The 12,758-nt window shown below is 34.2% G+C and overlaps 1 protein-coding gene across 3 annotated transcripts in view; it reads left to right on the top strand.

Annotated features, from left to right (window-relative positions):
* The window catches only part of TINAG (tubulointerstitial nephritis antigen), a 105,053-nt gene that overhangs the window by 42,546 nt on the left and 49,749 nt on the right, over positions 1 to 12,758 (top strand). For all 3 annotated transcript variants that reach the window (XM_061397817.1, XM_061397816.1, XM_061397815.1), the window contains exons 7-9: positions 2,144 to 2,324; positions 4,367 to 4,412; positions 8,083 to 8,206. In XM_061397817.1, coding sequence (XP_061253801.1) covers positions 2,144 to 2,324; positions 4,367 to 4,412; positions 8,083 to 8,206 — 351 coding nt within the window. The remainder of the gene's footprint in view (positions 1 to 2,143; positions 2,325 to 4,366; positions 4,413 to 8,082; positions 8,207 to 12,758) is intronic.

Raw genomic sequence — 12,758 nt, 5'->3', positions numbered from 1 at the left:
GGGCAACTTGGGCTATTACCTTCCTGATCTAATAGTGCTCGGTCAGCTTTGTTTGTATTATTTTACTATAATAAAAGTTAAAGCCCTTCAGGAGCTTAAAAATATTACTTAACATTGAAAGCCAATTAAATCTCCTTGTATTAATCTGCTCAGGTTAAAATACCAAAATACCATAAACTCTGGCCTAAACCACAGAGCTTTTATTTCTGGAAGCTAAGTTCACGATCAAGGTACTCAAAGTCAAATCACTTTCTGGTGAGACACCTCCTCTTGGCTTTCCTTCTTACTGAGTCCCCACTTGCAGAGAGAGTCGTCTCTGTCTCTCAGGGTACTAATCTCAGCATGAGGGTCCCACCCTCATGACTTAATTTAAAGCTAATTATCTGTCTATACTGATATAACTATATATCTGTATATAGAGATGATATAGATAATCTGTACATAGAAAGATAAATCTATGGTTGAAAAGTAAAGCACACAAATGTTTGAAAAGTAGAGAAAAGTGAATGAATACAGAATAACTAAACTTACATGGAGCAGTTTGTAGGGAGATTTGAAAAGTTAGCATAAGGAAACATTTTATGGAAAGAAAGTGCTAATTCACATATATATGTGAGTTATATGCTTTCTTCTATCTGAAAATTTGTCTATAATCTTACCTTGTTCATGGATGATCTGATAATCATGGTTGGTTTCCAATCTAGTATATTGTTCAAGAATGTGAATATTTTCACTACTGGTTTAAATAAAGTTATATTATCACACACACAAAAAAAGCTAATTATATTTCAAAGTTCCCATCTCTAAATGCCATTGCATTGATGATTAGAGCTTAAATTCATGAAAGTGGGTTGACACACCTCAATCCATAGTACTCATTATCCCCAAGTAATCCACTGGTACATTTTGTGAAAGTGGCTTAGCTTTCATCATGCTCCTTACTCAGATTCTCTTACTTTTTCACACTGTTGAATTTCCTTGAGGCAATCCTAGTAGCATAATTCTATGGCCAGCTGAACATCAACTATCCATAAAATAAATTCACTGTTTTATTTTCCTTATCGTCTGCTTCTATATTCAATGAATTGTGTTAGATTTGGATTCAAATAATTTGTATTTTTCTATGTTCAGTTTCAAAATCAGAAATCAAAATTCTTTTATCATTTGTATAATGTATAACATATACATATATATAATGTATATATCTGATAACTTTCCACCTTATTAACTTCAATACTGTAGGAGTGTATACAATTTCTCTGGAAGGATCATGAATTATAAGCACTTAATAATTGAAGTCCTATGAGAAGGTATTTATAACAATAAAAATGTAAAAATACTTAATTCTAAAACATATAATTTATCAGAATACTCCATCTGAATATGATAAAACCGGTTCTTTTTCATATTAAATTTGGCTTTTTAAACTTATCTATTTTTAATTGAAGGATAACTGCTTTACAGTATTGTGTTGGTTTCTGCCAAACATCAATATGAATCAGCCATAGGTATACATGTGTCCCTCTTGAAACTCCCACCTGCTTTCCTCCCCATCTAGGTTGTTACAAAGCTCCAGTTTGAGTTCCTTGAGTCATACAGCAAATTCCCTTTGGCTATCTATTTGGCTTTTTTATATTATAGTTATAAATGAAGACTTAAGGAGCCCTTCCCCTATTAATATTACCACATATTTTATTAATCATTGCTTTTCATCTTCACAAAATTCTATTTGGTAGATAAATGTCTTTATTAGAATGGATTTGAGCAAGGTTTTAGAACCTAAAAAATTTGATATGAATAAGCTTATTTATAAAACAGAACAGACTCACAGGCTTAGAGAAAAAATTTATGGTTACCAGAGGGCAAGGGTTAGAGGGCGGGATAGATTGGGAGTTTGGGATTGGTATGTACACACTGCTATATTTAAAATAAAATGCCTTACCATGAAAAAAACTATAGCGAAGATATAGGAATGGGGCAGGGAAAGAGTTCATATGATTGAACGACTATGTTCAGTGTCATGAAACTTACATGTAAGTAGCCAGAATGATTTACAGATATGCAAATCAGTAAAATCGTACGGAGATAGGTCATTACTGCATTTCCTAAGTATTACCTTTACTTCTTTGCTTACTCCTCGTAGACTGGTATCCCATGCGTGCTATCCACTTTTCAAGGACCAAAATGCTACCAACAATGGCTGCGCCATGGCAAGTAGGTCTGATGGACGGGGAAAACGGCATGCCACCACGCCATGTCCCAACAGCATCGAGAAATCCAATAGGATCTACCAGTGTTCTCCTCCGTACAGGGTCTCTTCCAATGTAAGTCTGAATTGTAAGACTTCTTAGTGGTTAGCTTTCTCAAAAATATATACTACTGTTAATAAAACTATTTAAAAACAAGAATATTCTAAAATAATACTATGCTTTCAGATATAATTTTTGATATTATTGAAGTGTTTATTAATGACTTCCAATTTGTGTATAATTTTTTATCTTTGTAATATTAGCTGTGCAAATGATTGCCTTAAATTTTAGAATGTCCTTGGGAATAGAGTTTTATAATTATGTTTATTATATAACACATACACGTATATATGTGTATATATAAATGGTGGTTTAGTTGCTAAGTTGTGTCTGGCTCTTTTGCAACCCCATGGACTCTTCTGTGATCCTGCCAGGCTCATCTTTCCATGGGATTCTCCGTGCAAGAATACTGGAGTGGGTTGCCATTTCTTTCTCTAGGGGATTTCCCTGACCCAGGGATTGAATCTGCATTTCCTGCATTTCAGGTGGATTCTTTGCTGACTGAGCCACCAGGGAAGCCTATACACACATACATATATACATACTTGACAGATAAAAGCTAAAGCAAACCTTTTTTCATTGACTTTTCTGTGGTATTAGCTTATTTTATTCATCCTTTGCCTTACTCCACAAAATACTTGAAATGGACATAGTCATGGTGGGAAAAAGATTCCCCTGGATTCCAGTTTGTCATGTTAAAATCCTGGGAGAATTTTACTCCATCTTATCAATGTCACCTAGACATTCTCACTTTCAGACTGTTTGAAGCTTCAGTGATTTCCAATTATCTGTAGAATACAGTTCAACATTCTTATCGTGACATACAGGTCCTTCATGACTTGGTTCTGATCTACTGCTTTTTGGACTCATGTCCAACCAACCTACCCATTCCCCACCTGCCCATAATGTTCCTCATAAACTGACCACTGTCTGCTCCCCACATGCACTGGCCCTCTTTGCTTCTACTTAGCTGGGTGATGATTCCTCTCACACCAGTGGTTATCCCACCAACTTCCATGTCAAGGAAGTAGGTCAAAACTTCATCTTCTCTAAGAAGTTTTATTGACTTCTAGGCAGAATCAATGTCCCTTTCTTGTTTGTATCCATGGTATTTGTGCTTGTCTCTATAATCAAGCTTAGTATATCATGATTAGTTATATTACTTAGCAATTAGTTATGTGATTGTCTGTCTACTCCACCAAAATGGAACTATCTGGAGGACTGGTGCAAGGTTAATATTTGTTTCTGTCCTAGTTTCTGGGATGTACTCTAATCAAAATGCATATGTGAATGAACTTCTTCATTCCTATAAGTTGCATTACACAGTGGATGAAAACAGATAAATATTTGTATGCTAAAACTGAGGAACCTCACAAAATAATCATCTGGGATCACTGTTGTGGTCCAAAGAATGGAGATAACACTACTTTCCACTGATAAAACAGTGTTTTATTTAATTTTTTCTTTTTGACCATAAAAATTATTATATTTTGTCTTCACTTCTGTGGGAGAGGGAGAGGGTGGGATGATTTGGGAGAATGGCATTGAAACATGTATAACATCATATATGAAATGAGTCACCAGTCCAGGTTCGATGCACGATACTGGATGCTTGGGGCTGGTGCACTGGGACGACCCAGAGGGATGGTATGGGGAGGGAGGAGGGAGGAGGGTTCAGGATGGGCAACACATGTATACCTGTGGCGGATTCATGTTGATATATGGCAAAACCAATACAAGATTGTAAAGTTAAATAATATTAAAAAATTCACTCAAAAAATAAATAAATAAAATAACCAACAACAACAAAAACAAAATTATTGCCAGTGTAAGAGTCAATGAAACATGTGTGTGTCTTGTCTTTAGCAACTTCACCAATGTGGAGATTCACATGCAAGTATTTCAAAGTATGATTAAGAGTAAATTGCAAGTTGTCAAGGCACACTGGGTTCCGTAATTCCTAAGCTGATTGTACAGCCCCTAACATTACAGACCAAACAATAGGTGTAGTGTACTCTGACAATGATAAGGGTGTTCACTGATATTTTTCCCTCCAGGAAACTGAGATCATGAGGGAAATCATGCAAAATGGACCAGTTCAAGGTAAGCTTGGGCTTCCCAGGTGGCACTTATGGTAAAGAACCCGCCTGTCAATCAGGAGACATAAGAGATATGGGTTTGATCCCTGGGTTGGGAAGATCCCCTGGAGGAGGGCATGGCAATCCATTCCAGTATTCTTGCCTGGAGAATCCCATGGACAGAGGAGCCTGGAAGGCTACAGTCCATGGCGTTGCAAAGAGTCGGACTTGATTGAAGTGGCTTAGCATGCACACAAGGTAAGCTTGGATGACATATGATTGTGTCTTATTTATTTCTTTAATAAACAACTTTGCATTTAACTCATATAAAGAGCTTAATAAATGATAGACATCTTTTGCTTTAGATAATTCTTAAAGATTCAATGGTTGTAAGACCAATGTAATTATAGGAGATACGCTCACCTAATAGCCTCATTAGCTCCTCTTGTACTTGAAGAAGACAGACTCATTCATAAATTGAATTGTTGGACAAATGTTAATGACACATTGGATGAAAGTCAGCTCAGTCTATACAAAGTGGTCATGGACCCAAAAGACATTCAAACAGGAAATGCTGAGAGCTCGTTTGATTGTTTAGTTATATTTGACTCGTACATAGTGTTAAAAATCTCACTTCGGCTTAAATGGATTAGATAATGGATTGTAGGAAAATGAAGGTTTAGCAATAGAAACAAAGTAGACACTTCCCTTTTCCTATGAGCTCAAAATAAATCAAATAAGCCAGGACGATTTTTGTGATTTATAAAATGCTTTCCATTTTGATCTATTTTGAAAATGTGTTATGGATAGTAAACTAAAATCAATAAGGAAATCATATACTAATTTATAAAATGTCCATTGATTTAATATGAAGATATTATATCTGATACACAGTTCCTCTGCTTATCTATTGGAATTTATTTTGCACCAATGGTATGAATAAAAATAAATGTACAGTGTATATTTCCAGTATTAAATATTGCCTTGAAATGCTTGGGAGAACAAAACCAGTGAGGCCTAAAATAGAAATTCAGGCTGTGAATACTGAAAAGTCCAAAAATATATTAATATTATCAATGCAGTGGAATTGATAAATAAATAAAATAATTAGGCTAAACAAACCAAAATTAAATTGAAAACATTTGATGTATACCCAAAGAACTACTGGTTATATGTATTTGTGTGTTTCTGAATGCCGGCCTAATCAATATTGGTTCAACAGATAACAGGAAATACAGATTTTAAAATTGTGTTGGAAAGACTTTTATTGATCTTTATCATCGCTTAACATTTATTGAGAAACCAAAGCTTTTTCTGAACATGGCCTGAATTCAGTTTTTAAAATCCTGGGGCCATACACAAACCCTGAAATGAATAAAAAGAAATTTTTTTTTCTCCTTTCAGTTGTGTAATCTTTGAAGGCTAGAAAAACAGTAGGGAATTAATGTGTAATTTAAATATATCCTTCATTAACTGGAGTTTGTGTGACAAACTTGAAGGAAGCCAGGCATTTGAAGTCAAGGTTGAATTTGAAATTCCAATTTTGACATTTGCTACTTAAATGACTTTGGTCGAATTATCTAAACCTCTTTGAGTCTTTAAAATCATTATATTACTGTTTAAAGTTTCTCTCTCATTCTTTTAATCAGTTAAAAGAAATCTGCAGCATAATGATTGAAAATTGAGAATAGCTTATGTTTATTTAATGGTCAGATATTTAAGTATTCATGAATTTTACAGACTGAATCAAAAATAAAGAGGTAAAATTTTAAAATAATAAAGTTGAAGTTCAAATTATTCAGCATCATGGAACCAATGTTTGTTGAGAACTTTCCTCCTGCCAGGCCAAAGCAAGAGCAGAAGACAGAGCTCAGTATCCTACCCTTGTGTGTGGGTAAAGTGTAATAAGTTTGTGTGGTTTTCCAGAAGTAAAATTGCATTATGGTAGCTTATGTAGTTAGATCATCAGGTCTGTTTGGTGTCAGAAACTCAAGGAGGAATCCATCTTCAAGTTAATTGTCAAGGCATCTCATTCATGTTTCTTAGGTTGGGGAGGGTAAATTCCTGTGTTGAAGAGTACTTTTTATTCATGGTGCTTTGAATGCTAATGGGGTCAGTAGCTCTATGGAAGAGATTGCCAGTGGCAATATTTTCACAGTTATAAATGCTGGTTGCCTCATCTCGCTGTAGATGCAGCATGGCTGTCTGCGTGTTGTTGCCAGTGCTAAGGTACAACATTTTCCCCCTCTGCCTTACAAAAGAATGTAAAATGTGATAGAATGATGAATACATGGTACTGTGAGCATTCTTCTAAAATCTGTAGAATTAAAAAGAAGTTTAGGTGCGGGAAAGAGGACAAAAGCGAAGAGCTGAATAGAGTTATATAAATTCTTAACATCCTATGGAATAGGATGAATTTATATAATACAGTTATATAAATTCTTAACATCCTATGGAATAGGATGAATTTATATAATACAGTTATATAAATTCTTAACATCCTATGGAATAGGATGAATTTATATAATACAGTTATATAAATTCTTAACATCCTATGGAATAGGATGAATTTATATAATACAGTTATATAAATTCTTAACATCCTATGGAATAGGATGAATTTATATAATACAGTTATATAAATTCTTAACATCCTATGGAATAGGATGAATTTATATAATACAGTTATATAAATTCTTAACATCCTATGGAAAGGTGTGTTCAACTAAATAAAGATTTCATCTCTTTTATGAATATTTGGATACCATCAGAAAAGGCATGAAACATTAAAAAATGAAATAAAAAGTGGAAATCAAAAGTAATACTTGACTTTGGAGGAGAAGCTTCATTTTAGGATCTGTCAAATGTTAGTGGCTTTCTTCCTTATTTTATTTAAAATTCACATCAAACTAAGACAAGCATTGTGCACAGTTGTCAAGGTATATGTAACTAGCCCAAATAAAAATGCTTTCAATTCATGTCTTCTAGAGAAGTTCAAAGTATTCACCATAAATTGCTCAAGCCTTTCAATAAAACAGCCACAATTCAGAAAAGAAAAAGAAATAATCTAGGTGAGGGAAGAAAGAAGAGTTTTATAAAATATAAGCTCTTCCTTTCTGAAGAGTATAAGCTCTTCCTTTCCAAAGAATACACTATTGGCTTAGCTCCCCAGAGTGGGACCGATGCAATCTTCTCAGAGTATTCTTTTGCTAAGGGTTACTTTTTATTCAAACTCACCAAGGAAACTTTTGTATTTACTTCTAAGGAGGAAGGACAATTACTTTAAACCCTTTGTTAGGTTCACCCTTCACTGATAGCTTAATTGGAATTTTAAGGGACTGGTGGAGAAGCCCAAGGTTAATGGAGAATTGGTGATCACCAGTGAGTGTATTGGGTTTCCTGCAAGGATTCAGCTTCTGATAATAGTGCTTCTGTCAATTACAAAAGATCGAGTTCTAAATGTACAATGTGATTTTAAGTAATATGCTAAGTAGCTAAAAGTTACTTTTATAAGAGAACTAGAAAATGTTTCAATCAATTAAGTAGGAAAGAAAATTAAACTGAACCACAAAATTCCTTTTTAGATTCTACCCTTGGTAATTTACTTGTTGACTGTTCTGTAAGAATTTCTGAAGGTTTTTTTTTAAGATAATGATTTAAAATCATGTCATTTATCCTGTTGGGTTTTATTTTAGCTATAATGCAAGTTCATGAGGATTTCTTCAATTATAAGACAGGGATATATAGACACATTACCAGCACAAATGAAGACTCAGAAAAATATCGAAAGTTTCGGACACATGCAGTCAAACTCACTGGGTAAGGTGATTTCTCAAAAGTCTTCATTTAATACCTCCTGAAAATAAGATTGAAAATAGATTATGTAGTGCATTTAGGTGCCAGAATTCCTTTTGGTATGAGAGGTTCTCATAAAAATTAAAAATTATAAAACCTTGACATTATTTAGTCATTATTTTAAAATCCAGTGAAAAATCAACTCATTATTTTAGGAAAGGTACCAAAGCATGTCTCTCACTTCCTTGGGAATCCATCCTAAGAAACTGTTCTAAGGCAAGGAAATAGATTATTGGAATTCTACATATGGGATGATCAAGGAAAGTGTGCAAAACCAGAGTGTGCTAGGATATGGGGAGAAGCTTTTGGATGGAATTACAAATGGTAGAGATTAAGCAGGAAGACAGGGTAAGATCTCCTTTATTCAATGTAAAATTATTTGTTTAAATCTATGTGAGAATTGTGAAAACTTGTCCTGTTTTACTTTGTTTTTCCATTCTTAATTGTTCAGTGACTTTTCAGAAAAGCAAACAGTAAAAAATTCCTTTACGCTGCTACTGGAACTGGGAATTCAGTGCCACTTGAATTCCATTTCCCTTCAGTTTGAAAGTCCTGTTTCTTCTAAATCTCTTTCCTATGTACGTTTCATTATCAATTTTTGTTTCCCCTAGTAATAGTCATGATATCGAAAAATTTTTCCCACACACTGGGTGATTGAAATGATCTTTCTTATTATTCAGAGAACTCTGGGAATGGAACCTTGATGTGGACCCTTTCTTGATTGATTAGAACTGATTCTTTATTATCTCTCTCCTGCCATGCTGATCATGTTTTCTTCATTCTACTCCTTAATTTGTTCATGCTGGGGTTGAACAATATGAATGTGTTTGGATTTAATCACTCTGCACTGTTTGTATATTTTCCATATTGAGTGTGTCAATTGAAATAATGTGTTCACTTTTATAAACTCCTAAAAGATTGAGACACTTAAAAATTTATCTCACATGTGTGACAATTAGCAAGGCTAATTTTTCTAGTGAGCAAATAACTTTTGGAGATTTTGTTTATTTTTCAGAAATGTGTTAGGGCCCTTGGGCATTGTTAAATGACCTGAAGCAGTAGATTTTTATTCATTTCCCTATTAGTAATTCCTGATTTGGTAATTACTGTATGCAGAAAATTAACACATCAGTGAATTAGAGAGTAATCAAATAACCCAAGTAAGTTAATGTTCCTTATCAGAGAACTTAGTGTACTTCTATGAAATACCTTACAAATTTATTGCATCAAATTCTATTTGCTATGAATTTGTCAAACACAAAGCTATCAGATTTAACTCACTTGTACTTAATGAATTTAAACTTCTATCAAATGCCCATCGCTGAGCAATAGAAGGAAGATTAATATATAGTCCTGTTCTTAAGGAGTTTAGGGAATAAAGTAGAGACATTCACAGTGATTACAGTATAAGGTGATAAAAGTTGTGTATTTCCATATGCATGGCATTATATATATATATTACGTATATATATTTACACATATATGCTTATACTATTTTATATATACCACATACATATATATATTACATATGTATTATACATATATATATTATATATTTACAGTAGGTAGATAGATAAACACTTAAATTTCTTTGCTTCTCATCATTTTATTTTATTTTTAACTGGAAGATTATCACTTTACAGTATTGTGATGGTTTCTGTCACACAGCAGCATGAATCAGCCATAGGTGTACATTTGTCCTCTCCCTCTTAAACCTCCCTCCCACCTTCCTCCCCATCCCACCCCTCCAGGCTGTCACAGTTCACCTGCTTTGGGGTCCCTGCATCATATAGCAAATTCCCATATAGCAAATGGCTATCTGTTTTACATATGGTGATGCACATGTTTTAATACTACTCTCTCCAACCCTCTTCCTCCCCCACTGTGACCCTAAATCTGTTCTTTATGTCTGTGTCTCCTTTGCTGCCCTGCAAATAGGATCATCAGTTTCATCTTTCTAGATTCCATATATATGTGCTAATATACAGTATTTGTCTTTCTGTTTCTGACTTACTTCATTCTGTATAATAGGCTCTAGGTTCATCCACCTCATTAGAACCGACTCAAATATGTACCTTTTCATGGCCGAGTAGTTTCCATTGTATATATGTACCACAGCTTTTTTATCCATTCATGTGTTGATGGACATCTAGGTTGCTTCCACATCCTAGCTATTGTAAACAGTGCTGCAATAAATATTGGGTACACATGTCTTTTTCAGTTTTGGTTTCCTCAGGGTATATGTCTAGAAGTGGTATTGCTTGGTCAGATGGTGGTTTCATTCCTAGTTTTTTAAGGAATCTCCGTAGTGGCTGTATCCATTTATATTCCTATCAGCAATGCAAGGGAGTTCCCTAATCTCCGCATCCTCTCCAACAATTCTTGTTTGTAGATTTTTTCATGATATGGCCATTCTGACTGGTGTGAGCTGATAGCTCATTGTAGATTTGATTTGCCTTTCTCTAATAATGAGCAGTGTTGAGCATCTTTTCATGTGTTTAGTAGCCATCTGTACATTTTCTTGGAAAAAATGTATGTTTAGTTTTTCTGCCCTTTTTTTGATTGGGTAGTTTGTTTTTCTAGTATTGAACCACATGAGCAGCTTGTATATTTTACAGTTAATCCTTTGCCAGCTGTTTCATTTGTTATTATTTTCTCCTTTTCTGAGAGTTGTCTTTTCACCTTGATTATAGTTTCCTTCATTGTGCAAAAGTTTTTAAGTGTAATTAGGTCCCATTTGTTTATTTTGCTTTTATTTCCATTATTCTAGGAGGTAGGTCATAGTCGATCTTGCTGTCATTTATGTCAAAGAGTGTTCTGCCTAAATTTTCCTCTAAGAGTTTTATATATTTTAGTCTTTAATCCATTTTGAGTTTGTTTTTGTGTATGGTGTTATGAGGTGTTCTAATTTCATTCTTTCACGTGTAGTTCCTCAACTTTCCCAGTACCAATTATTGAAGATACTGTCTTTTCTCCATTGTATATTCTTGCCTCCTTCATCAAAGATAAGGTCCCCATAGGGCATGGATTTATCTCCAGGACTTCTGTCTTGTTCCATTGGTCTATATTTCTTTTTTTATGACAGTACCATACTGTCTTGATGACTGTCACTTTGTAGTATAGTCTGATGTCAGGCAGATTGATTTCTCCAGCTCCAATCTTCTTTCTTAAGATTGCTTTGGCTATTTGGGGTGTTTTGTGTTTCCATGCAAATTGTAAAATTATTTGTTCTAATTCTGTGAAAAATATCATTGATAGTTTGATAGGAATTGCCTATCAATTCTTTGGCACTCGGTCTTCTTTATGGTCCAACTCTCACATCAGTACATGACTACTGGAAAAACCATATCTTTGACTATACAGACCTTTGTTGGCAACCTGAATGTCTGTGCTTTGTCTCTTTAGGTAGGTTTATTCCTAAGTGTTTTATTCTTTTTGCTGTAATGGTGAATGTGATTGTTTCCTTAATTTCTCCTGATATTTCATTGTTAGTGTATAGGAGTGCAAGCAATTTCTGTGTATTAACTTTACATCCTTTGACTTTGCTATTTTCATTGATTAGTGTTAGTAACTTTCTGGTGACATCTTCAGAGTTTTCTTTGTAAAGAATCATGTCATCTGCAAACAGTGAGAGTTTTACTTCTTTTCCAATCTGGGTTCATTTTATTTCTTTTTGTTCTCTGATTGCTGTGGCTAGGACTGCTAAAACTATGTTGAATAAGAGTGGCAAGAGTGGGCATCCCGGTCTTGTTCTTGATTTTAGAGGAAATGCTTTAAGTTTTTCACCACTGAGAATAATATTTGCTGTGGATTTGTCATATATGGCCTTTATTATGTTGAGGTCGGTTACTTCTGTTCATACTTTCTGGAGACTTTTATCATAGATTGGTACTGAATTTTGTCAAAAGCTTTCTCTGCATCTATTGAGATAATCATAGGGTTTTTATCTTTCAGTTTGTTAACATAGTGTCTCAAATCAATTGATTTGCATATATTAAAGAATCCTTACATCCCTGGGATAAAACCAACTTGGTAATGATTCATGATCTTTTTAATGTGCTGTTGAATTCTGTTTGCTAGAATTTTGTTGAAAATTTTTGCATCTATGTACATCAGTGATATTGGCCTATAATTTTCTTTTCTTGTGGCATATTTGTCTGGTTTTGGCATTAGTGTGCTACTGATCTCATAGAGTGAGTTTGGGAGTTTTCCTCCCTCTGCAATTTTCTGGAAGAGTTTGAGTAGGATAGGTGTTAGCTCTTTAAACTTTTGTTGGAATTCACCTTTGAAGGTCTCTGGGTTTTTGTTTACTGGAAGATTTTTTTTTAATTATTATAGTTTTGATTTCTGTGTCTGTAATTGACCTATTCATAGTTTCTATTTTATCCTGGTTCAGTTTTGGAAGGCTATACTTTTCTAAGATTTTGCCGATTTTTTTCCAGGTTGTCCATATTATTGGGATATAGTTGCTCATAGTAGGATCTTACGATCCTTTGTATTTCTGTGTTGTCTGTTA

The sequence above is a fragment of the Bos javanicus genome, chromosome 23 (genome assembly GCF_032452875.1).
Source record: "Bos javanicus breed banteng chromosome 23, ARS-OSU_banteng_1.0, whole genome shotgun sequence".
In the NCBI taxonomy this organism is placed as follows: domain Eukaryota; kingdom Metazoa; phylum Chordata; class Mammalia; order Artiodactyla; family Bovidae; genus Bos; species Bos javanicus.
The sequence above is the reverse complement of the archived record's forward strand: the minus strand, read 5'-3'. Positions and strand labels throughout refer to the sequence as shown.